Source organism: Microtus pennsylvanicus, chromosome 9 (genome assembly GCF_037038515.1).
Source record: "Microtus pennsylvanicus isolate mMicPen1 chromosome 9, mMicPen1.hap1, whole genome shotgun sequence".
Lineage (NCBI taxonomy): Eukaryota > Metazoa > Chordata > Mammalia > Rodentia > Cricetidae > Microtus > Microtus pennsylvanicus.
The window spans coordinates 79,705,988-79,733,883 of record NC_134587.1 but is presented as its reverse complement, the minus strand read 5'-3'; the positions used below and the strand labels follow the sequence as shown (position 1 = coordinate 79,733,883).

Genomic DNA, 27,896 nt, shown 5'->3' with positions numbered 1-27,896 from the left:
CTCCCAAAATAATCACACAAAAACTATATTATTTGCAATACTGTTTGGCCAGTAGCTTAAGGGTATTTCTAGCTAGCTCTTGTATCCTAAACTAACCCATCTCCATTAATGTGTGCATCACCACAAAGTCGTGGCCTATTGACAAAGTTTCAGTAGGCTCCATTGGAGGTAGCTATCTCTTACAGCTGTTACACGGCTTCTCACTGACTCTTACTGCTTTCTCTCAGCATTCAGTTTAGTTCTCCTGCTTAGCTCTATTCTTCCCATCACAGGCCAAAGCAGCTTCTTTATTCATTAACCAATAAAAGCAACACATATACAGAAGGTCTTCTCACATTATTCAACAACACTTTCAAAGACAAACTGTACTTTTACAAATAAATTTGGGTATTTGCTGAAATAAGCAACCTCAAATCCAGTCAAGACAAAACTTAACTTACTTTTTGACATGACACAGTTTACCCAATGTTTATTTATTTTCCTTTACTTTAACTCAATTAATAAAAAATAACGTTCTTAGATAGGTGTTGCCTTCTTTACTCTTAAAAACATGAATTTAAACATACAATATTTCATGATACTGGAAAGACACAGAGATTCTGTGTGGATATCTAAACTGCATGTTCCCGGAGAAGAGAGACCTGCTGAGAGCTGCCGAGAGTGCCTACTGCCCAGAGTCTCTCCTAGACTGCTCTGTGGGGTCTGGTCTGTGTGCTTTCAGTCCACCCTGTGAATCCCATCTCAGTTCTAATGATCCCTAATGACTTGGTGAAAATAAAATGTGAAGTATGAAGGATATAAAAGGCTATTGGATATAGGCAAAGTGAGAAGAAGCTGGACAAGTATACTACTAGATTATACATATTGCATTACACATGTCTGAATTTAATATGCTAACCATAGATAGTTCAGCTATCTTAACTTTTCACAATACTTTATTTTAATTGGAAATATTTATAGGTTTCACCATGACATTTTCAGACACACATATATCATGCTTTGACATATGTATCTAGTCCTCTAAGCTTTTCTTCTTCCTACAGGAAATGTAAGATATTTCACTACCATGTACTTTCTTCCTATTATAAAAGAGACTTAATTATGTATTCAAATTGTGCCATAGCTAAGACATCTATACATCAATACTACTAAAGTCTACTATTGTAGGTTCTTCAAAAACTGCCTTAAATCTTCACATGACAACTATATTAAAGTAAATCATGTCAATAATGAATTTCATTCTAACTTTTACCCTAATATTTTTATTGCACATATGACTAACTTAAAGAGTAAAATGAAGAATAATGAAACAAAATTAAGCATGATTTTAACCTTTACTACAAAGATGTCTACTATGGTTATTGCCAGATAAGCAGTGCCTAATTAACAATGTTCACATGAATTCACAGTTTATTAACCTTTTAAAATTGTGATTGATTATGATTTCTGTGGCATCTAATTATATTCACAATGACAATCTATTTCTCCTCTAAACAATTATTGTGATGTTTTACAATTAACAAGACTCATAATGCTTAACCTGTCACATGACATACTGCTTCCTATTTTATGCTTTTTATTTTAAAATTCTGGTGCTAATTTGCCATACTTCCTATAGGATTTCTGCTTTCATTATCATAAGTGCGGTTTGCAACATGCCTGGATACACTATGCTTTAGTCTTCTCTAAATTATAATATTCTTAAAATATTTTTAATATTGTAGCTTTTATTATTTACAGATTAATAACTGCTAAAGTTTCCATAAACTATGGCATATTCTCTACTTTATTTTTCTGGTGTAAACAGGATCCTTATTTATAACTCATTTAAAACTATATATGCGCATGCATCTATTGCTGTTTTTTGTTTGTATTATCTGTACGATTCATATATGGATATGGTTTTCTTTTCGTTAACTAGCCATTAGCCAGAGTTTACTCCGAGAAGGAAGCAATTTTCAAAGCTGGGTAGTCCATTTTATATTTTAAAGAAATCTACTGTTTCATTAAAATTCAAAACCTCAACATGGCCAGGCTCAGTGACACACACCATTAATCCCAGAAATCTGGTAGCAGAGACAGATGGATCTCTGTGAATCCGAAGCTAGCCTGGTCTACACAGTTCTAAGACAGGCAGAGCTACATAGTGAAATCCTGTCTCAAAGAAACCAAACCAAACAAACAAACAAAAAATAAAACCAAACCAAACCAAAACCAAACCTCAACACTACCATACCTCTCTCATCTACCACAACCCATCTAGGTACACAAAATTTTCAGTCACTCATTTCTCCATTGTCAGGGCCAAGACTGCTTAACTTTCAAGATCAAAGGAGAGCTATCATATTCAAAGCGGTGTGGCTCTACCATAATTAGAAAATCATGACATATTTTCCAATAATAACAAGAAGTTAATGGCATCAATCCCTTAACTCAAAAGACTGACAGACCAGATTTTAAAAAACACACCCCTCTACATATTGCCTGAACACACACTTAAAATTAAAGATGGAAAAGTTATTTCAAGCAAGTGCCACCAGAAAGCAAGCATGAGTATCTACACTAGTATCTCAGTACCTCATAAAAAAATTAAAGAGATAAAGAAGAGCAGTTCATTACAATAACTCCCTATCAGGACTATATATGACTGTATATAAGAATTACACACACACACACACACACACACACACACATATACCAAATATCAGCCCAAACAACTTCATAGAAAAAAACCTGTGCATAAAATCATAGACTGATCTTCACACATACCATTACTTTATCTGGACAAAGCATCAACAAAGAAGTTATCAGAAGTAAAGGGCAATTTGCATGATAACGATATAACAGACTTGGACAAAATATTCAAACCACAACATTGCAGAACACACCTTCTCAGTACTAGAAGACCACAAAACTTTTCTCTAAAACAGGCCATACTTGAGGATATAAGAAACTGAGGGATACCTTGCTTAGCTTAGATCTAGTGGAGAGGGCTTTGGTCCTGCCTTAATGTAATGTGCTAGACTTTGTTAACTTCTAGTTGGAAGCTTTACCCTCTCTGAGGAGTGGAAGGGGCATGGGGTAGGAAGGTGGAGGAAGGGGAGGAGTGGGAACTGAGATTGGTATGTAAAATAAGTTTTAAAAAAACGAAGGAAGAAAGGAAAGATGGAAGAAAAACTGAAAAAAAGTATTCACTGCACTTGATGACAATGAAATAAAAAACAAATTACAGAAAACATATATAAACTCACAGAAACAGAGCAACACATCCATCTCCACCTAGTAAAACTGTTCCTAAGAAATCAGGGGGCAAATTTCAAACTCCAAGAAATAAAGAAAATGAACACATAGAAAACTTTAATATACAAGAAGCTGTGAGATACAATAAGAATGGTCTTAAGAAAGAATATGTATAATTGCACGTCCCTAAATTTAAAGCTTAGAGAAATATCAACACATCTTACTAATGCATTTTAAGGTCTTAGAAAAATGAGGATAAAACAATATGAAAATAAATAAATAGAAAGCAATGATGATCAAGGCAGAAAATGAAGAGAAATTAAAATGACAGTGCAATGAAACAAGCCTTTAAGTGATTCACAAAAATTACCAAAACAAAAAAAGCAAAAGAAAAGTAACAAAGATGCCCAATTAATAAAAATAAAGTGAAAAAGAAAAACATTACAATAGATACTAATGAAATTAAGAGGATCACTATATTTTCCAGCAATTGGAAAATCTAAAATAGGCAAATTTACATCAACAAAATCAAACAAAGATAAAATAATCAATTTAAACAGAAGACTGAAATAATAATAAAAAAAGTTTCCAAATAAAAACTGCTAAAGTTCAGTTAGATGCATCATTGGATTCTACCGACAAAATAACCAATAATGCTCCTCAAACTATTACAATAGGAAGGAAAAAACACTTAAATCATTTATGAATCAATCTATTATTATTTTCATAACAAACCCAAGTAAAGAGATAACAACTATGAAAGAAAATACTGATGAAAACACATGGAAAATTGCCTGTAAGTACTGAAAAAGTATACACAATCACACATCAAAGGGAATATCCATCAGTCAAAAGGTTCAGGGATGTTTCAACAAATACAAATTTATATATGGTAATTATGTTCGAGGACAGAAATCAAATGATTTGAATACAACATCAGAACAAGCCTTCAACAAAGTACTTTCAAAATGAAAGCTCAGAAAAAGTAGGAATAGAAAGAACTTAGCTCAACGAAGTTAATTACTATACATGGTAAAATACAGTCAGCCAACTTTATACTAATTAGTAGAAAATGCAAAAATGTTCCTCTAAAATCAGAAACAACACAAAGATACAAACTTTCTCAGCTCTTATTCAATGGACAAAGTCTTAGCTTGAGCAATAAAATCAAAAGAAAAGGTAATCAGGAAAGCAAAAAGTCAAATTATCATCATTTGCCACAATACCAGTAATTCTATATGTCAGAGGTATTATAAACTCTATAGACAAGTCTTAGAACTGAAGAAGATTTTCAGAAGAGTACAGAATAAAAATATCTCATTTTATAAAATGGAAGAAAAGGAAATGAAAGGGAAGGTTATTATTAACCAACCACCTAGGAATAAAGTCTTTCAGCAATATTTAATTCATTTTGAGTTTTACCGTATTGTATAAAAATGGTCTCGTTCCATTATTCTGCATGATGATGTAGAGTTTTTCCAACATCGTTGATGAAAACACTATCCTTTCTCTAATATGTATTTTTGTTGCCCGTACTAAACATCAGCTGACTATACAGATGTAGAATTACTTCCAAGTTCTTTCTTCATTTCCATTTCTCTTTTCATATGTTTTCATATTAATAGCTTACTCTTTTAAATGTTTACAGCTTTGAAAAATTTTAAATCAGCAAGTGTGATGCCAATAGGTTTGCCCTTTTATCCAGTCTTGTGGTTCCATAAACCTTAATTGTACTATTCCATTTCTGTGTAAAAAGAAAAAAAGCCATAAGGGCTAATTACATTGAACCTGTACATTCCTCTGAGTTTTATCATTTTAACAATGTAAGTTCTTCCATTTCATTTTGCCTTTTTATATTACTTTCTTACCATCTTTATTTTTTAGTGTATGAAGTTTTTTTGTTTCTTTAGTTATCTTTATTATTAATTATTTTATTCATTTTGATACTACTGCAAGATTATTTTCTCTTTTAGATAAAATCTTATTAAGTGTATAGTCACTATTAATTTTTGAAAATATTTTTTGTTTTGTTTTTTCGAGACAGGGTTTCTCTGTAGCTTTGGAGCCTGTCCTGGCACTAGCTCTTATAGACCAGGCTGGCCTCGAACTCACAGAGATTCGCCTGCCTCGGCCTCCCGAGTGCTGGGATTAAAGGCATGCGCCACCACCACCCGGCTGAAAATATTTTATTAATTCTTTAGATCACCTATTACTGAAAGTTGTAAATACTGACTAAGGTTTTTTCAGTTTGGGTGTTGTTGGAGAAGGCCGCTTGTTGGTTTCCAGCTGCCCAGCTTGCTTAGACCCAAAATAATCACAAAGAAACTGTATTAATTAAATCACTGCTTGGCCCATTAGCTCTAGCTTATTGGCTAACTCTTATATTAATTTAACCCATTTCTCTTAATCTGTATGGTAAAGTTGCCAGCATCTAACTCTGGCGACTCTATGGCTTCTCTCTGACTCCGCCCTTTTTTTCTCCTGGCATTCAGTTAAGGCTTCACCGCCTATCTCTGTTCTACCCTATCAGGCCAAGCCAATTTTCTTTATTCATTAATGGTAATCACAGCATACAGAAGGGAATCCCTTGTCAGTGTATCTTTAGTTTTCTGTAGGGAAGCTTACTTCTTTGTGTTGTTGGTTTGTTTGTATAAATAACATCTATTTCTCTCTCGCCAAACTGCTCTGGTTATCCCATACAATGTTGAGAGCAGATGGCAGGGTCAGCATCTATGTCCAGGTCCTGCTCTCGGAGAAGCTTTAAGATTTTCACCACTCAGTATGAGGTAAATTCTAGTCACATAAAATTATTGTTATACTGAAAAACTTTGCTCCCATAGTAATTTTTAAGATTATATAATTAAAAGACTTTCAATACAGAAATAATCACAAGGATGTGAGTCTTCCTTCTGCTAATATTACATATTATTACCATGTATTTGCATATAATCAACCATATTACATCTGAAGATAAATCTTAAGTCTTATGTAATCACACTTGTGGTTTGCTAAATGTAGTATTGGTATTTGGTCTACCAATAATTTATTAACGATTTCTGAATCTATGCTATTCAGGAACATTGGCCTGTAGTTTCTTAGAGTATTTGGTCTGACTTTGGGGGTACTGGTGGTCTTATAATTTTTTGGAGTTTTTTTTAGTTTTGTAAAGCAAAAAATAGTAGCATTAATATTTTCATGTTTCATAGAATTCAGAGAAGCCATTTTTTTTCTAGTTCTAGACTGATAACACTCATCTATTTTCTCATTACTAGTATGTGCAGCCTTTCTATCCCTTCCTGGTTTAGCCTTCGTAGGTTCTATGTGTCTAGAAACATACCTACCTTCTTTAGGTCATCCAATTTGACAGTGTACAGTTTTCATGAGACTGAGGCGCTGCCTACTGCGCTAGGAAGGCACTAGTGTACAGTTTTATAGTGTTGCTTATAGTCCTTCTTATTAGTAAAGCACAGACTATGATGCAACCTCTCTTTATGTGAGTTTTTCTCATTGTTGTCATTTATCAGAAAAAAAAAAGTTTTATAGAGGCCTGGACTGAATTTGCCATCTATTCCAAGTCTTGCTGAAATCTGATTTTGTCTTTTATGAACTTTGACTTTCCTCTATCCTTTTTCTTTACGGTAGGCTGTTCATTGCAAGCTCTGGCTTTCTTGTGACTTGCTGTAAGTTCCCTCTAAAAGGGTTCTGCTGTGCTGCAAAGGTTTGGCTATGCTGCACTTGCTTTTAATTAAAATAAAATTACATTATTCTCTCCTTCCCGTCTCCCTCTGACCATTTGAGTTTACATTTTCACTTTTTAATCTCCTTCTTTGATCAGTAATTGTTCAGAAGTTTGCTAATTTGCAAATATTTGTAAATTTTCTGATTTTTCTGACTGCTAGTTTCACACCAATGTTGTCAGAAAAAAATACTTACTAAATTTATTACTGTATTACTAAATTTATTAAGACCTAATTTTGTATTCCAATATACAACCTATGCAAGAAAAAGTCTTCTGCGTACTTGAGAATAATCTTTATTCTGCAGCTGTTGCAAAGTGTTTCCTGTTTATGTCTCTTGAGTTCTTTTGTTCTATAGTGTTCCTCACATCAGCTGTTTCCTTAATAGTCTTCTGTCTGGTTGATTTCTCTATTGTTGAAAGCAGGGAACTGAAATCCCCTAAGGGAGGCTGACTATTTCTTCCCTTACTCCTACTAACATTTCTTTTCTGTACTTAGATCCTCCAAAGCTGTGAACATACCTTACAGAAGCATTAGTGAATTGGCTCCTTTTGTTATATAACACCCATCTTTCTTCTGCATTTTATATGTTAAGTATAGGCACTCTTGCTCTCATTTAATTACCATTTACATACAGACCCTTTAAGTCTTTTACTTTCAAGCTATATGCATCCTTAGCCAAAGGCTTAAACTCTTCATCTGCATTTACTTATTATGAAATAATAAGTCAATTATTTTCTATATGTCTTAAATTCCATTTGCCTTCTAGTCATCTTAGCTTTCACTGTTTAATATTTGAAGAGTTCATAGAAAACCCTGTGTGTTCATCTTTCAAGGTTGAGGTAAGTAATCGAAAGGGCTCACAGCAGTGGAGAACGGTAGAATGCCTCTCCTATGCTATACTTGGTATACAGTTACTCTATCACATGTCCTGGAGAAAGTTGAGTCAAGGATTCAAGGATGACAATACTAAGCCACCCATGCTTACATGAGTATTCTTGGTCATTTAGGGACCTCAGATAAGGCATTTATCAGTCCCATGGAAACATTATCACGAGACCTGGCTGAGACACCTTAGCTGAGTAACTTCCTCCACTCTCATTCAAGACTTTTTCCCTCCTAAACACTGCCTAACCACCCCACCCCCAAAATGCAGTTCCCTTTTGTAGGGCTTAAGACCAGCTGCTCTGCTGCTCTGCTGGTCCAGCCCGAGCTAGATTTGCCTTCTTCCTTATCTGGTACTCACACAGAAATGCTACCTCACACAGGCTCAGTAAGTGAGTAGAGGCTGCAACAGCTCTGTTCCCAGCCTTAATAGATGTGACAGCCGGAAACTCAATGAACTAGCATGTGCAGATGGAAGTACCTGAGCGGGATGCAGCTCATGAACAGCAAAATGCATCCTTTAGACATTCTAGGGAGTGCTACTGAAATTATGACGGACTCTGAGGGGCTCATTGGCACTTCAGAAACTGGTCCTAAGGACTGAAAGCACACGCCACCAGCAATGCTTAGATTGGACATGCAAAATTTTAGATCTGTCTGCTCCTTTAACTCCACATTCCTAGTCAAGTTTGCATACTAGATTATATGAGAAAACCTAGAAACTGAATTCTAAAAACAGTGGGAAACAACACAAGCCATTCTCATAGTCCTCTGACAACAGGGCCAAAACAGTCAGAGTTCCCAGCACTTCTTCTTCTTTTTTTTTTTTTGTTTGTAGTTTTACATTTTTAATCCAACCTTGAATCCTGGAGTACACTCATGCTCATACCATAAGCCATGATGTGTTTCCTGCTGATATTCAGGATTTTTAGTCTATCCCTAAATAGGAAGAAATTTCCTAATCATCCTCATGATGGAATGAGTAAGGTCCTTTTCTCTCTTAAAGACACCATGAGGCTTGGCCGCACTAACATAGAAGGAATTATAGAGAGCTGTGCAGGAGAAAGAAGGGTGTTCACACAGCTTCCTATATTTTCTTCAGTTGAAAGCTTACCAGCATGGCTAGGTGTGAAGTCACAGGCCAGTTCCACGCTACTCTAATCACAACAGCTTTAGGTAAGACAAAAATCATCTGAGGCCTCTGATTTTCTTCTTTTAGAAAAATTACCTCAATATTCCAAAGTTTTTGCTTTTCTATATGAACTTTAGAACCAGCTTTGTTATTTCTTCTAACAAGGTCATTTAAACATGAAGAAATATGATATGCAATACTAAACCTCATGCTCCTGAATACACTGGCCTGGTAGCATCCAGGCCAGTTTGCTACAGCATTAACGGATCCAGTCTGGCAACATCTGCTTCATCAATACATGCTAAACATGTTCGCACGTAATGCAATGGACACATTGATGTGACTGAACTTAAGTCTCTCATTTTTCTATGTCACATGGCTTTCTCCCTGTGTTGTTTCCGTGTCTACCTCTGTAGTAGTTTCCACTTTAACCCGTACCTTGAGTTTTTAACGGTATCTCTGTCTTTTTTCCCAACTATTCCTCTGAAGATTACAACATGCATCTTTTTTTTTTTTTAGTTTTTTTTTTTTTTTTTTTTAGTTTTTTGAGACAGGGTTTCTCTGTAGCTTTGGTGCCCGTCCCGGAACTAGCTCTTGTAGACCAGGCTGGCCTCGAACTCAGAGATCCGCCTGCCTCTGACTCCCGAGTGCTGGGATTAAAGGCGTGCGCCACCATTGCCCAGCTACAACATGCATCTTAAGCTAATCCCCATCAACTTAAATATGATACTGAACAACTTAAGACAGGGGAACAGTGCGTGAGCCAGGACCAAGTTAGCCTTTATCTGCTATTCCTATCATACGCAAACATACACATATATAAGACATCAGACAATTCCTTAAACCAGTGTTACAAATTTTGCTTTCCTAGCATATATTTCAAATTAACTGAAAAATGAAAATTTAATAATCCTTCATATATTTGGAAATATTTCTATTTTCCAGTAATAGTTTAAGCCTACTTCTATAATACAAATTTTGAGTCTCTATTTATAATGTACACTTTTTGAAGAGGAGAATTTTGTTTTTTAAAATATTTATTTATTTTATCTTCAGTGATTTGTCTGCAGATACATATGCCCACCAGAAGAGGGCATCAGATCCCACAAGGCAGTTGTAGACCACAGTTATAGATGGTTGTGAGATGCCATATGGGTACTGGGAATTGAATTCAAGACCTCTGGAGATTAAGCAGTGTTACTTCACCACTGAGTCATCTCTCCATCCTTGTAATCTATAATTTAATACTAATATTTCAACTGAGGTCTTAAATAGTAATCACGCCACTTTTCAAGGCGTTTGGCCTTTTATTGCACTAATTCTTAATATCTTATGCTTATTCTTTACGGGACATGTCAGAGCATGTAGAGATCGGAGGACAAGCTGCAGCTGTCACCCTCATTCTACAGACCGACTCTGAAGACTGAAGTAGGTGGACAATGCCAGCAGCAAGAGCCTCTACCACCAAACTATCTGGTTGGCTCCTTTATTAGCTAATTATTTTAAAAATAATAAAAAGGATGATTTTAGGTACAGACAAAAATCCAGCTTTGTAGAGCATGAAGTAAGAGCACATTCTCTGGATTAGTCTTTTTTTAAAAAAAATATTTATTTATTTATTATGTATACAACATTCAGTCTGTGTGTATGCCTGCAGGTCAGAAGAGGACACCAGACCTCATTACAGATGGTTGTGAGCCACCATGTGGTTGCTGGGAATTGGACTCAGGACCTTTGGAAGAGCAGGCAATGCTCTTAACCACTGAGCCATCTCTCTAGCCCTCTGGATTAGTCTTAACATGGCCTGGACCCATCGCCCATCTTTCAGAGACGCTCTCAGTCACTGCCCACTGCTGGAAGTGTAACGTCCTAACATCAGTTTAATCCCACGGTGTATGCCTAGAACGCCTTCTGTACTCCCCACTGCCATGGCACTGCACACGACAGTTCACTTTTATCTTGTTCTGCCCATCATTGTCCATAACTACTTCAGAATTCCATTGCTCTTCAAAATTCAGTTGCTGTCTCACTTTAGGCTGCCTGTCCAATTTTCCCTTCCCTTCCGGATGGCACCTTCCCTGTGTATTCCAAAACAGCCTATTCAACTTTGCACTGTACGTGTGTGTTTACCAGTTTGTAGCCCCACAGCTGGTTCATTACAGAAAGGTCTGTGTCTCATTGTTCTATAACAAGTGTAACAAGTAAGACAAGTGTACAGTGGAGGTAGAAGAACAATTGCTGGGGGAAACTGAGTACCTAAATCTCTATAGTTAACAAATTAGTCCAAACTGCTAATTCTTATTAATTCATTACCATACTTACAGACATGCTCAAGATACATTTCACTAACATTTAGAATGTGCCACATACTAGAGTCACTAAATTTTAATAGTAAAAAATGGAAGAAACCATATACATAGTTTAAGCTGAATAGTAAATTTAATCTATTTTACTTATAAAAGTAACATGGCATCTTATTTGGGTTATTTTTCACTGCAATAACAATCTGACTCTTTCTGTTACTATAAAACACAATTTCACAAGGAGCAGAGGCAGCAGGATATGTGATAACATACCAGAGATACCATGGCCCAACCAGTCTTGTTATAGATAAATTCCAAGTTGTTCCTCCTTAGATAGAGCAAGCCACCAACCAGCGATACTAACAGGGCCAGAGCAATGGTGCCGGAGTAGTTGGGTGGCCTGAAAACTCGAATCTGCATAAAGAAATGATAATCAAATGAGTGAAGAATAAAAACTAATACTTCTAATCATATTCTAGTCATCACCACTTTAACTAATTTATAGTATTCTTTGAGAAATACACACAATGAATGTATTTTGATCATATTTATTAACAACGCCTCCCTTTAGCTCCTCCCAGATGTGCCCTCAACTTTCCATCCTCTGTTTTTTTTTTTTTTAACAACAAGCTATTAACCCTCTTCTGTGCTGTCCCTCTCCAATGTGCTGTCCATAGACTACTGTACTGGGGCCATCCAAGGAAGCATAATTGACCTATAGTATTCCTAACCTTAACACCAAGAATTCAGAGAACTGACATCCTATTTTTCAGACCTAGTTTTGACACTATATTTAATGAGCTCTTAACAAATCAAAAATATATGCTTTGAACAACTTGGCTGTACAGAGATACTCTGTTCCTTTTACTTGTATGCTGGGGTCTATGCAGATGCTACATATGACGCCCAGAGCTATTCTGGATCACACAACAAACTAGCTAGTACACAGTAAGGCAAGATGTAGGCACATGTAACTTATCTCAACTAGAGATTTTAAATGCTATGTTTAACAAAGCTATTCAAACATAACTCAGAAGTGAAATTATTCTGTATGCACCCGAGTTGACCTCTACTTTCACAAGCAACTACAGCATGCATGAGGAGATGTGCCCACATATATGTTTGCAGGAATCTATGCTTTCATTACTCTTTCACAGATACCACAGAAGCTCCACATGCAACTGAAGACAGAGGAAGCTGTTTGTGAAATGCCAGCGCCAGTATACATCCTCCAGGAGCACAGTAATGTTCCCATTATTCTACCTCTCTGCCAACACCAACTATCCCATATCAGCTCTAGACAGCTTCCTGGGTATAATGCACTATCTCACTGTAGTCTGGGCTTGGATTTGCCTGCAATGTAACGATGAAGAACATTTTTCTCTGTGTACTTATGGGCCATATTTACATTTTCTTCAATGAATTGTTTATTCAGATTAATTTTTAATTGAGAGTTGGTATTTTGTTATTCAGTTTAAGAGCCACACATACACCTTGATATGTGGGTAAGTCTTCAGAAAATATGATATGTAAGTATTTACTCCATCTTGTAGGCTGTCAATTCACATCCACGTTAATGTACTATATAAAAGCTAGATTTACAAAGTTATACAATTGGAACAAACTCATGATTTAAAAATTTCAGACCGTTGTTGTAGTTACATTTTCTATTTAAAAGAACCAGGATACTCTGACGACATGGTTAATTGAATGCTAGGTAGAGTACAGAGAAAAATCAAGAGCTATAGAAAATAAATGTACCAGAAAATAAGGGCATGCTTTGAAAACAGTTATGAAGCCATGTCTCAGGAACCAGGAGCCTGGGGAAAAATGTGGGGGAGGGAGGACACTCAAGATAGTCAAATCTTGGGCAATTTTAGCACTCAGCTAATTAACAATAGCAATAAACTAGAAATAAGAGTAACAGGGAAGTGGCAGGGAAAATAAGAAGATAACAGATTCCAAAGGCAGGAAGTACTCCATACCAAACAACAACAACCATTGGGAGAGGAAAGGGGGAAGAAGGGACGGGTACAGGGAACGAAAAACAGGGAGATGTAGGAAGAGACAGGGATGATGAGGGGGAGGAGAGGAGGCAGGGAGAGAGATGCCAAGTGGAGAGAGAGAGAGAGAGAGAGAGAGAGAGAGAGAGAGAGAGAGAGAGAGAGAGAGAGAGAGAGGCCAAGTGGAGAGAGAGAGAGAGAGAGAGAGAGAGAGAGAGAGAGAGACCAAGTGGAGAGAGAGAGAGAGAGAGAGAGAGAGAGAGAGAGAGAGAGAGAGAGAGAGAGAGAGAGAATTAAGTGGCAAAGAATGGAGCCAGGGAAAGTTTAGGGCTTTTGATGTGTAATTTCCATCAGTAGGGCAAGAAAAGGATGGCCACAGTTTTTCCCCTCAGTGTGCACTGTGTAAATAGAGGGAGCTCTCACCCAGCCAGTTTATATCCAAGATATGGTGCTGGCTGGACAGAAAAGAACCACCAAGAAACGACTAACCTCAGAAACAACAGTCCCTTCTTAGGTAAAAAAGTTGTATTTGACATACAAAATCATACTACTGGACAATATTTTAAAAGAACACTACAAAAGAAATTTTGAGCAGATCATTAATAAACATAATCTTTCACAAAGTTAGTGGGTCTCCCACAATCAACAGAGTGGTGAAACCTAACAAGGAATTCAGAGAAAGAGCCAGAAATCTAGCCACCATGGTGACAAGCGAATTCAGGAAGAATTGGTAACAAATACTCTAAGAGAAAAATGTGATAAACAAGATTGTGGACACTGTCTTAATGAATATAAGCTATTAGATATAAAAGGACCCACAAGCTATCAAAATGCTCCAGATTAAAGGATATTTAAAAGACATGGTAACTAAATGAATGACTTGACTCTGAACTGGATCACAAAAGGTGGAAAACATTAAACATCATTTGACTGGATTCTAATTTGTATTGTGTCGCTTTTTATAAAATGTAAACCTTTGTGAATTCACGAGACTCCCAATCTCAATATGCTTATAATAAGCATAATTCATCCTATATAATTTTTATGGGAAAAAGTGAATCTGTATATGTAAATCAAGGCAGAGGAACTGGACCTGAATATTGGAGTAGAAATAAAAATCACTACAACGATAACAGATAAAGCTATGTAAATGATGTATTCTTAAAACTGGTACTATTGCCATTCTGAGTGCACTTTCAATTTGTAATATCTTCTATTTGTATTTTATAATTAATACAACTAAAGAATTAAATACACGTGTGATAGGTAGACAAGCCAGAATCACTTCTAATTGTTAGTATATCTTTAACTGACTGTAAATATTTTTTGTTTTTATTTTACATTTTCATTTATTGTTATGAATTGCGTAAAATAATAATGATCAAATTAAAATATATGTATTGTTTGTGTGTGTATGTGTGTGTATACATGTGTATGAATTTGATTTCAAATGCCCAAGGAGGAAAGAGGAGGGTATTTGGGCTCCTAGGCCTGGAGTTATAGGTGACTGTTAGCTGCCTGACCTAGGTATTAAGAGCTGAATTCTATGGCCAAGATCAAAAACACTGATAACAACTTATGCTGGAGAGGGTGTGCTCAACTATGTTCATAGCAACATCATTTGTCATAGCCAGCACCTAGAAACAACTTAAAATACTCCTCAAAGAATGGATAAAGAAAACATGGTATATTTACACAGTGGAGTACGATATAGCATAAAAAAATTATAACATCTTGAAATTTGGATGGATCTAGAAAACATCATATTGAGTGAGGTAACCCAGACCAAGAAAGACCATTATCATATGTACTTACTCACAAGTGGATTTTAGACAAAAAGCAAAGAAAAACCAGTCTACAATTCACAATCCCAGAGAACCTAGACAACAAAGAGGACCCTAAGAAAGACATACATGGATCTAATCTACATGGAATAGTAAAAGACTAGATCTTCTGAGTAAATTGGGATAATGAGGATCATGAGAGAGGGTCAAAGAGGTGTGGGAAGGGAGGGAGGGGACTGGAAACAATATATAGCTCAATAAAGCAATTAACAAACCTTAATTCTAGCCCTCTCTAAGAACAGTAAGGGCTCTTATCCTCTAGGCCTCTAGTATTTCTTGTAAGGAACTAGTAAGAGCAGCTGCTCAGTCCAGGTTTCACGGGCTGTAGCTGAATAGTAGAATATATATTCAGATATTCAGACTACATAGGTCCTGGGTTCAATCTAGCATGGCAAAAACAAAGTTTTCTTTAAGCAGGAAAAGTTTTAAAAGGCCACAGATAAACAATAACAAAAAAAATCCCGTTGCTTCATTACAACAGTCTAGCAAACCAAGCTAATCAACATAAACATATCTGAGTGTACGTATAATACATAGTCACATACACATATTTACTGTAGTGAGTAAAAACATACATGGACATCCGTTCTGTCTGCAATCCATTTTGCTAGCTGTTCAGCTGCAAATCCAATTCGTTGAAGGTCGAAAGTATCCGCTCTCTTGGGTCTGCCTTTGGAGGGAAAATGCATGAATGTGGGAGCAGAGTTCATGTTGAGCTGCAAAGCAAGTGATAAAATGCTAATTGTAACAACACCAGAATATTCCGTGTCATCCATCAACATCTTACGTGCTCTTATTTGAAAATTCAGAGGAAAGAATTTATTAGGAAAGTCTGCATGGCTTTCTCGAGTTTAATTTCTACTTTTATTCATCTTGATACACAATTTAGTGAAGCGGAATGGCTCAATTTGCTTAAGCTGTCTGAACTGTCACGTTTAACATACCATTCATGTCCCCAATTTGATATTTTGACTCGTTTTACTTGTCTCTCTAGACTTTTATGATAAAAAAAAAAGATGCAAAATGCCTGGAAGTGCAAACAAAAACCCTGCGATCTGCCAGCAGGTGGAGCACTGCACTCTGCAGCAGCTGCTGAAGCAGGGCAGAAGTGGGAGCACATGGGGAAACTGTGAGCTGTCAGCAGGGGGAGCACTGCACTCTGCAGCAGCTGCTGGAGCAGGGCAGAAGTGGGAGCACATGGGGAACCTGCGATCTGCCAGCAGGTGGAGCACTGCACTCTGCAGCAGCTGCTGAAGCAGGGCAGAAGTGGGAGCACATGGGGAACCTGTGAGCTGTCAGCAGGTGGAGCACTGCACTCTGCAGCAGCTGCTGGAGCAGGGCAGAAGTGGGAGCACATGGGGAACCTGTGAGCTGTCAGCAGGTGGAGCACTGCACTCTGCAGCAGCTGCTGGAGCAGGGCGAAAGTGGGAGCACATGGGGAACCTGTGAGCTGTCAGCAGGGGGAGCACTCCACTCTGCAGCAGCTGCTGGAGCAGGGCGAAAGTGGGAGCACATGGGGAACCTGTGAGCTGTCAGCAGGGGGAGCACTCCACTCTGCAGCAGCTGCTGGAGCAGGGCAGAAGTGGGAGCACATGGGGAACCTGTGAACTGTCAGCAGGTGGAGCACTGCACTCTGCAGCAGCTGCTGGAGCAGGGCAGAAGTGGGAGCACATGGGGAACCTGTGAGCTGTCAGCAGGTGGAGCACTGCACTCTGCAGCAGCTGCTGGAGCAGGGCAGAAGTAGGAACACATAAAAAAATCATTTCAGACCATCTCGGTCTCTTCTGATTGATTTGGTCTGACTTACGAGACATGGATAGAGGTGGGTGGTCCTTGGGCTTCCCACAGGTCAGGGAACCCTGATTGCTCTTCGAGCAGATGAGGGAAGGTGACTGGATCGGGGCAGGGGGAGGGAAATGGGAGGCGGTGGCGGGGAGGAGGCAGAAATCCTTAATAAATAAATAAATTAAAAAAAATTCATTTCAAGAACATTACAAGTAAGGCATATTTCTTACTAAAAATTTAAAAATTAGTCTTTGTTGATGGTTAATAAGCAACAAGAACAAGTATTTTTGTTATAAACAACTTGAATATATAAGAGATAAGAAAAATGTCTGATTGATAGTCTGGTTGTATTCAAGTTCTTAATAAGTTATGTCTAAATGTCTAAAGCATGAAAAACTTTTATAAAGAAAATTCTTACTCATAAAATACAAGAAAGAAAACACTGCATCTTGTGTTTATTAAAAATACATTCGAAAATAAAAGGGTATTTGATAAAAGAGCTAATTATAATATCAATGTATTAAATTTCTGATATCTGGGGATAAAATTTAAAAGACCTTAAGAGAAAAAGCAAAGAGATTCACTCAATGAGAATGGAAATCACAACCAAGTAACTTGGTAGAAGACAGCAGTCAACAGGTGAGGCTATCCCTGAACGCTTAGCTGTGAGGATGATGATGTTTACAATCCAGTCAAAACAGCTCCTGGCTCGTAAATAAATGCTACCTGTAGCTGTGTATTCACAGCTTAGCAAAGACAAACTGAAGTCTCAAAAGCAATATATCTATATAAAATATTTCTCATTTGTACTACTGTGAATGCTATCAAACTCTCATTTACCACCACATTACCGTAAATGCTCCAGGCGGATAGGGAATGCTTGATGCTTGGTCTCTGTTTGCCCTGGTTTCTGTTTATTCTCTCAACACACACACACACACACACACTGCTAAATTTAAATTGTCACTTGTAAAGTGGAACCATTATGATGGACACCTACATAAAAGGCCTCTCTGCTCTTCTCCCACGGCTACACAAGAGGGAGTTCTTCATACGCTGCTGACACTGTTGTGTTAGTCTCTGTGTCCTTTGTAACTGTGAGTCTATACACTTGGTTCACTTTAAATTGCCCACTCTGAGTTATTCTTACTCTGGACATTCAAAGACAGCACTTAGGCAATTAATTTTCCTAAAAGATATCTGGAGATTACATTTTTGTTGTTTCTTTTCTTTGTATTCATTTGTTTAGCCTTTCGACTCTTGCCGTACAATTTAGATTTAGCCAACATCTGCAAAAATACGCAGTGTGAGGAGGTTGACAAATGTATGCTAATACTATTGCTAATTTATACTAATACAATAGCAATTAGTAAACACATCTCGGGACTACACCTGAGCATCTTCACATGTTAATACCTCACTCTAATAATCCCCCAAATTATCTCTCCTGCTCCAGAGATAGCGCACAGACGATGAAAACTTCAAATCACTCAACTATGACGAGGTAAAGCTAGACTGTGACCTCAGATGTTCTACTTCACGCCCTACACTACCACTACAGCACAAGGCTCTGCAGAAGCAACTCCACAGCAACCATTTCATAAATAATAGAAATTTGAACAAGTTCATTATAAAACTAAATTACAAAACCAGTTCCTATAATGTGGTAAAAACCTGACAAATCCTAACATACCACAGCATATATCATATAACACATATCATATCATCAATAAATTGTGTATGCTTCGTATATGTATTTATATATGTGTCAAAGAGGAATAGGAATCTTCTCTGAATTGAAATAACACCTCCTGGAGAACAGAGGGAGGCTTGCGAGACCTGGGCAGTAAACAACCTTAAAAGCCTGGAGAGCTGAAACTTAAAGAATTCCCAAGAGCCTCAGGAAGGTTATAAAAGAGGGAAGCAACTGCTGTCAGAATAGGCTTTGGAGCTGTCTGCAGGAGACTGTGCACCCCCACCCTCCTGAAATGCCTGCAAGTCATACAAAGAGCTTGGGGTTTGCAGCTTTTATGAATCATCACTTATTCGTGACGTCCCTGGAAATCATCCCTGTTCATGCCAGCGAACTCTTATCCATACTCCTAAGGAAACCCAATAAACACACTGGCTCCCAAGTTGGATTTGTGTAGAATCATTATTTTGGTCTGTTATCAGTTCCCGATCTGAGGAGTAAATGTTCATTTTCATTTCTCCCCCAAAAGTCTCACACATAGGATGATACAAAACGTGTTTGTGTCCCAGCACTGTATCTTATTCCACATGTCAACAGATAACTATACTCTAGGCTAGGGATAACCATGGCAACAATACCATTTCTGACTGCTTCATTGGGCAGCATCACTCAGGAACACATATGAAACACTCAGAGTGTACTGCTGGTCAAAAGTCCGGGTCAGGACTCACGGTGACAGTCCCACCAGCGATGACTAGCATCCTCCTGCCCAAGTATAAGGTGGAGTCTACTGAGAAGACGGTATCTGAGGACACATCTACACGTGTTGCTGTAACTGAGTAGGTGACTTAAGAGAAGTTTGTTTTCTGAAATTTCTGAGGATTAATGTGTAAGATCTAGGTGAAGGGTGAGGCTGGGTTTCTGAGGAAGCTTCTCTTCCTAGCTCTCAAGAGACCGTTTTCAATGCTGGGTTTCCCATGTCTGACTCTGCGCTCCTGCCCTCCTGCTACTCTCACAAGAGGTAACGGTCCTACTTGATTAGTGACCCCTCCTTGGAAGTCCTTTAATGTTCTCTCACACACACATGATCACTGGTGATTTACAGTTTCATCACTGCCTGAGATCCAGGCCATCACAAGCAGAAAACACAGATAAAATTCTATCTGCTGGAGTAGAAAATAAGTAACTCGGGCAGCAGCTAAGTGTGTAGGGTGCATACTACAGAAGCATGGGCACCTCAGCTCAGATCACCTGTACTTGAACACAGGACCACATGTCTGCAGCCCAAGCATGGAGGCTGGGGTTTGAGATAGATCAACCCCATGAGTCAGCTGGTCAGCTAAACAAGCCAAACGGGCAATACTCAGGATCAGTGAAAAACCCTATCTCATAAACATATCACATAAATAGGGATCAGGAAGATGCCTTATGGTACAAACCAGGCAGCCTGAGTCCAACTTCCCTCCTGTCCCAAAAAATTTAACAGTGAAAACAGAGAACTAACTCTACAATGTTGTCCTCTGACATCAACATACAATTTATGGCATGCACACCAAGACATAGATCACACACACATGTACACATAATAACAATAAATAATATGGAGAGCAAAATGAAAATACTCAGCGTTAACTTCTTGTTTCCATATATGCACATATGCATGTACACTCACACATCATACACATGTACAAAAAATAAATAGGTTGAACTTATACTATATGAAATGTCATAAGCCTGTGTGAGATACAACCTAACCAATACATAATTATCATAGTACGGTTAATTCACATATATTGTCACTGTGTGCTAAAAAGCACATTTCCTCTAAATAAAAATGCAAATGCTTTTACTACAATATAAAGGCAAAAATTGTATAATGATGGAATTAGTAGTCTCCAAATATGAACTCTACTTTAAACACATCACATTACTTACTATGCTCACTCATTTACTCAGTGAGTTGTATTTATGTGGTAGACGAGATGTATCAAAACTAACAAACGCAGTTATGCATTTCAAAATCATATCTAAAGAGTTTTCACCTGCTGGAAAACATCTGTTCCTTCATCATAGTCCACCATTCCAAAGAACAGTTTGTTGCAGAAAGCAGATGAATAACGCCAGGAATTAGCCAGGATTTGATATTCCTCATTAGCTTGCCTGAAACAGATAGTGAGGCAAAAAAAAAAAAATTAGTATACAATGAACAGAGCCATCAACAGAACAAGTAATTCTGGGGTAGAGCTAACCAATTACTGTAGGGACCATAATCTCATTAATACTTGTATGAAATACAAACTAAACTACTATACAGCATAAAAAGATGAACAAATACTTTTTAAAAGGAAGTACATCAGAGTATAAGTTTATTGTTCATGAACATGTAGTTACAATACAGTTACACTTACTCATATGCATGGTACTGAATCCCTTCTATTTTTTTAACCAATATATACACAGCTTAAAGATTTAACTGTTTAGCCGGGCGATGGTGGCGCACGCCTTTAATCCCTGCACTCGGGAGGCAGAGGCAGGCGGATCTCTGTGAGTTCGAGACCAGCCTGGTCTACAGAGCTAGTTCCAGGACAGGCTCCAAAACCACAGAGAAACCCTGTCTCGAAAAAAACCAAAAAAAAAAAAAGATTTAACTGTTTATAGTATAGGCTATAAATGCTTCTAAATATTGCAACACTAAAGAGGGTTTGATATGTCAAAGTAGAGGATAAGAAGTAATGGAATTGGTGTGCTTAATTAATTTTTGTATATAAATCAGATAATCCTGAAACATCATCTACAATTAAGGGTCAGGAAACACAATGATGTTATCTGTGTTGTTAGTGCTCATCAAACGGAATACTCTAATGGTAAGGTGAGCTAAACTTTATCTTTCATAGGAGAAAACTTAAAGATCAGTTTAGTTTGTGACTATTATAATATCTAGACACACAGGGCCATCAAATCTTAAGAAAACATGGAGGAGCTACAGTACCAGGCTCTGGCTCAGCATCAGCAAATAAAGGATGCAAGGCCCATAGTATTAAAGCGATGGCATTGAGACAGTATGTAAGCACACTGCAAAATTCAGATATTTTATTAGAAAATGTTTTGTTATAGAAAATCAAACCTAGGAAAATGGAAAATCATTAAGAAGTAACATTCTTGTGATGAGAAAAATAAAATGAAAATCCACCAATATAAAATAAAGCAAGGGATAAAATAATATTTTAGATTTTTCAGCATCTGTGTATACAATAGCTTCTGATGAAACATCCTAAAACAGGCATTTCAGATTTCTCTATCTCATGTTCAAGTTGGTCCACGTATATCAGTCAATTAAATATGCATATGTGTACTCACAGTTCAATCAATAAATCCATACAAATTGAAAAACAATGTGCAAATGACAAATGACAAGCCCTTGACTTCAAGATGCTTACATTCCAGAGGGAGCTCTTACACAAACACAAACTATCAGATAATTTCTAGTTCTCTGAAGATTTCTTAATAAATCTGTGTTAATAAACCAAGGAATCAAAGGTGAGTTCTCTCTGCCTTTAAATTCTGCACCATTGTCATTCTATTTTTTCTAGAGTTAATTTTCTAACAACCACATTGTAAATCCACTACAAAATCCTCCACACCTCAGCCACACCCGTACCACAGCTCTAGAAACATAACACATTTGGTCTACTTCACAAAAATATCACGGTCATTCTTATAACATGCATTAGAAATTTTGTTTAGAAAGCCCTCTCTTCCTTCAAAAGGCAGTACAAATCTGCCATGTCTTTTGAAAGGCACTTCCAAGTCTACCCTTGTAAGCTTGCTGATGCTGCTGACTGAACAGCAACCCTCCACAAAAGCGAAGAAGGACTTGCTGCATGCACATTAACTGTTCCACTTGGAAACAGTGACTGTCCAGGGGTAGAACCTGGAACTTTTACCAAGTTCTGCTGTTAGTGATGCTGAATAATACTCTTTCCTCCGTGACTTTTTTTAAAAATAAAATTCATCTGCATTAGAGATTCTCAATCGTGGGATGTGACTAAAAGTCACATATTTCACTCTATTTAGGGGGAAAGAACATTAAACGTTTTATATATCTCACTATAAAAATAATATAATTATTCTCATTTAAGTTGGTTTCACTGAATACTTGGTTCACTTTATTTTTATAAACTATAACTACACAGTGAAATGTGGGGGGCATTGTGGTAACACCAGAGATATCATGGCCCAAATAGTCTTGTTACAGATCAACACCAAGTTGTACTGTGTTCAAAAGAGCAAACCATCAACAAGAGACACTAACAGGACAAAAGCAATGTATGCTACTTGAAAAATGAATGCCATTTATGACTCTCACCATGATAGTGAATAAATCATTGAGAGACATGTTAATGTCAATTTTATAAGCAAATGTGGAATTTAAAACATAAATATGTTTATATTCAGCATTTTAAGTAGATGCTGCAGTAACAAAGAGAAATGGCTGACACTGTCTACCTCAGAGGAGCAGACATACACAATCATAACACAGAAATAAGAAACACAGTTTTAAATGTGGCTTACACTTGCATACACTAGATGGGGAAAACAGATTAGAAGCACGGTCAGTGGAAACATCTGGGACAAACAAGTCTGTTCGAATGACTAAAGCTATGAGCAAGACTAACAGGAAGGAAGATAGCAAACCACATAAACGAGCCACTCTCAAATGCGTCCTATGTTCTACAGAATCTAGGCCTCATCCAGACAACAAGGAAAGGAAAGACTAAGAAAATAACTAGGAGTGAGGCTCCATTCTGTAAACAGTGACCAGCTTCAGGGGCTTTCGAAAGGAGTGTGTTTGCAAACAGTATCTGTGCTGTGTCAGATAACCACGTGTCTGAGGGAAAGTGCCATTATGATAAAGGTCTGGAGCCCATTTAAAATGCTCAAGATGGGAAAACACAGGTTCCTAAATTATTATACAATCATGTGACCTATCTTGTACATATTCTTCTTTGGAATCTAGAAGATCACAACATCCAACTAAAAATTCTATACAATCCTTAGATGGTTAGTTTTGATTGTAGACTTTATACAAGTACAATCACCTGGAAAAAGAATCTCAATGCATAATTATCTGGATAAGTGTAGCCTGTAGACATGCTTTTGAGGGCTTTTTCATAACTGGAAAAATGAAGGTGGGAAGATTCACTCTCAATGAGAGCAGCACTGTTTCCCGGACATGGTCCTGGGCTGAATGAAAAGGGGAGTGTATTAGTCACTGTTCTATGGCTATGAGGAGACACCATGACTAAGCAACATATAAATGAAAGCCTTTGAGGCTTAGATAAATTAGATAAATTTCAGAGGTTTAATCCCTCATCATCATGGTAGGAAGGAGACAGGCATAGCACAGGAGCAGGAGCTGAGAACTCTACATCCAGATCTACAAGCAACGTGAAGGGAAGGAAGGAAAGAAGGGGGAGGAAGGCAGGGAAAAAGAGAAGAGGGAAGGGGGGTAGGGACAGAGGGAAGCTGAACTTAGTAGCATGGAGTTATGAGTCTTCATTAATTCAACTGCTTTCTGCTTCGGACTTAACAAAGTGATGAGTTGCTTCAAGATCATGCTGCATTGAAATCCCCAGAATGACGGACGACAGCCTCAGATTGCACACTGAGCCCTTTCTGGCTTACTTTGCTCTCAGGGTATTTTATCACAGCAATAGGAAAAATATTAAGACTAATCCTCAGAAATATCTATAATCTGAATAAAAGATTCCATGAAAGCCAAAGCAAATTACAATTCTAAACTCAAATACAAAACTTTGAGCAAAGGTAATATTGGCAAAATAAACAAGGCTTTCTCCTGTTTGGGTACATTGAGTAAAAAATAGTTCCAAGGAACAAATCTATCTCTAAAACAAAACTAGAAATAATAAACTTCATAAATATGTACTACCAATGCTATATATTCAAAGTACAAGTCATTAATCAGAAATAAATGTGTCCAAAGATGTAAAGCCAATTATCTTCTATTTCCACTACTATTCTAACTTTTAAACAGGGAATTAAAAAAACCTAAGAACAACAACAAAAAAATCAGTGGAGCCTAGCCCATTTATCAGTTTATACTGAAAGCATACACAATTATTGGTGTGTATTAGCATACTGCATTCCTGACTGCTAGTCAAAATACAAAGTGAAAGCCACAAACACCAGGAGCTCAGACACAAATAACCACACCTTTAATAGTACCATCGGGGAGAGACGCCCAAAGGAAAATGAGGGTTCAACCTTAGGAACTGAGGGAACAGCATGAATTGTCCCAGTGTGCTCACGAGCCTGAAGAGGGCAGTCAAGCTGCATGAGAATGATCCAGGAGCGTTAAGTAATAACTGCAGGGCACTGTTCTGTTAAATCTCTTGTATTACATCTTCTCCATTTTTTATTAGAGAACAAGAAAAAAAAATCACTTAATTCAAATGCTATAACTTTTTACATTATACTCTTTTAAAAAGGTTATGTAAAACTTAAAAGGATTATTAACTCATCTATGGTTCGATATATTTTATATTTCCCAAGATGAATGTAATTTTCATCTTTAAGCATATAAAGGAATGTTTTAAGTCGTTTCTCTTCACAACATTATTCAAATTTCCTATCATATAAAAGACTCATATTAAAAGTACATGCCTTTATAGTTATTTATGATTAAATTACATATACATAAACATATATTACATAGTTATTTCAAAGTATGTCTTCATCAAGCCTCAAATAATTTCAGAAGACAGTGATTTGCACAGATTTGAAGCCGACATGCCTTTTAAAATGGCTTCTGGTATTACAGTTGGGGAGAATAAAAATAAAAAAAAACAAAAAGCATCATTCAAAGCTTGTAACTGCTTTTCTGGCTATGCTAAGCTGGTCAGTGTGTTAGGATTTTCCTCACTAAATCCAATGCAACTATGCTAAGGGAATATTTACTCGGGCTCACAGTTGTCATGGCTTTAGTCCATCACAGGTTGACTACACATTACATTGGGCCTAAGGGCAAGAAGAATAAGATAATGGCAGAAGCATGTGAAGAGGTAATGGACCTCGAGGTGCCCAGGAATCAGTGTACAGAAAGAGAGGACAAGACAAGAAATTCTTCCAGGGCCAGCCTCTTAGTGACATATTTACTCCAATCAGGCCACCTGCTACGATCCCACCAACTACCTACTCTGAACCCAGCAAAGAATTTATCCATTTATAAAATCATAGCTGTGATAATCCAGTCACTTCCCCGGAGCCACACTCTAAACACTGCTTGCATGAGATTGCACAAGGTCTTTTTTTTGAAACATGTCAAACCACAAAGATTTACATGTCCATGACAACACTCCATATCCATATTGTCTTTGTTTTTCAAAATAAACAGTAAAAAAAGTCTTCGTTTTTCAAAATAAACAGTGAAAAAATAGTAAAAATTTGAATAGAAATATAAAATAAAGATAAATACAAATGGTACAGATGAGAAACATAGAAATGCTTAAATATGGATATCAAGATAAATAACATACAGATAGCAAAGAAACAAAAAGATATACCACTTGCTCACTGAGCAAACTTTTTAAATTCTATATGGATAGTTCAGAGGAAAATTATAAATAAAGTGAACATAGTAATGAAGATTAAAAATAAATCAACAGATAAATAAAGTGATTTCTGATAAAAGGAAGAAATACTTCCTTATCTCAAAATATTCCAATACCTTCTAGAAACATAAAATTTAACTTAAGGATAGGAAATCATCAGTGAACAAGTTAAAATAACATACATTTTCTTTACCATAACATATTCACTGTGATCGCTATTCTTATCAACTTCACTACATGGCAAGATGCTAAAATAGCTAAAAAACATACTTCCAGGGGAGTCTGTGATGGTATTTTCCTAAGTATGCTTAGAGGAAAGACACAGCCAGACTTGGTAGCACACACTTCAATCTCAGCACTTTGGAAGCAGAGGTAGAGGGTGTCCTGGGAATTCCAGGTCAACCTGGTCTACATAATGAGTTCTAGGACAGCTAAGTTTACATAGTGAGATCCTGCCTCAAGAAACAAACAAAAAGGAGGGAAAACCGACCTCGACTATGAGCTGTATTATCTCATAGAAGGGGGACCAGAGCAGAGTAAAGGGGGAAAGCACAAAAACACTAGCAAAGTTATCCTGCCCATCGCATTTCCTGACACCATGACACGAGCTGATCTGCTTTGCCATACTCTTTCTGCCATGGGCCAAAATGTAGATTCTCTCACTTAAGTTACTGTTCTCAGATATTTGTCACTTAGACAAACAGGTTAGCTAGCACAGGGAATTAGCACTAGGGGAGTAAACTCAACTATGACATGGTAATTGCTGAGTACATTTAGTCAAGTTTACAGTGAGAATTGTCAAAAACACCTTCAAAAGATTTCTTGTATCTGATTATTGATATGTATCTGTCTAGTTTTGCTTTGGAGCAGGCGCTGATAACATATTAATTTTATTCCTGTTCACTAGAGAAATTTCAACACAGAAACTAAACAACTTATCTGTGTCTCACAGTAAGGAATAAATGGAGCAAGCAAGAACTCAGTCTCAATTGGAGAAAGCTTTATTGTAGGTGGAATCTCCTGTTCCAACCACCTGGTCCCCAATAACCAACTCAGAGGCTGAATATGAATTAGAAATGCTTGGTCAATAGCTCAGGCTTATTGTGAACTAACTCCTATAATTTAAATTAACCCATTTCCATCAAAGTACATTTTGCCATGTGGCTGGTGGTTTTACCTGTGCTTCAGCATGTCCTGCTTCCTCTCCATTTCCTGGCATCTCCTTTAAATCCCGAGTCTGTCCTTCATCCTCCCACCATTCTCCCTGTGCCATCTCTTTTTGTCCTGCTATCGACCAATCAGTTTTTTTATTAACAACGAGCATAATCCACGGCATTTCACTCTTTTTGCCTAATTAAAAAGGAAGGTTTCAACTTTAACATAGTTTAATTATATATAACAAAACAGTTATTAAGTAAGAATTACAGTAACAATATCCAATTCATTTATATTTGGCAAAAATTCAAGAAAATATTTTATCATCTATCTTATAAGCCCAAAGTTTTGTATCTAATTTGTCTTTTATCATAACTAAGGAAAATTAGAAGTATAACTATCTAGTCTTCAAATCCATCAAAGACCTCAGAATGGTGAAATGTTACCTAAGGACAGGGACATCTTGCTGCCTGGATAGTCACCCAAAG

General features: G+C 37.2%; 1 protein-coding gene across 2 annotated transcripts in view; it reads right to left on the bottom strand.

Annotated features, from left to right (window-relative positions):
- Tusc3 (tumor suppressor candidate 3) overlaps positions 1-27,896 on the bottom strand; it is a 146,979-nt gene that overhangs the window by 57,075 nt on the left and 62,008 nt on the right. For both annotated transcript variants that reach the window (XM_075986549.1, XM_075986550.1), the window contains exons 3-5: positions 20,665-20,782; positions 15,720-15,860; positions 11,571-11,711 (exon numbers count right to left, since the gene is read on the bottom strand). In XM_075986549.1, coding sequence (XP_075842664.1) covers positions 11,571-11,711; positions 15,720-15,860; positions 20,665-20,782 — 400 coding nt within the window. The remainder of the gene's footprint in view (positions 1-11,570; positions 11,712-15,719; positions 15,861-20,664; positions 20,783-27,896) is intronic.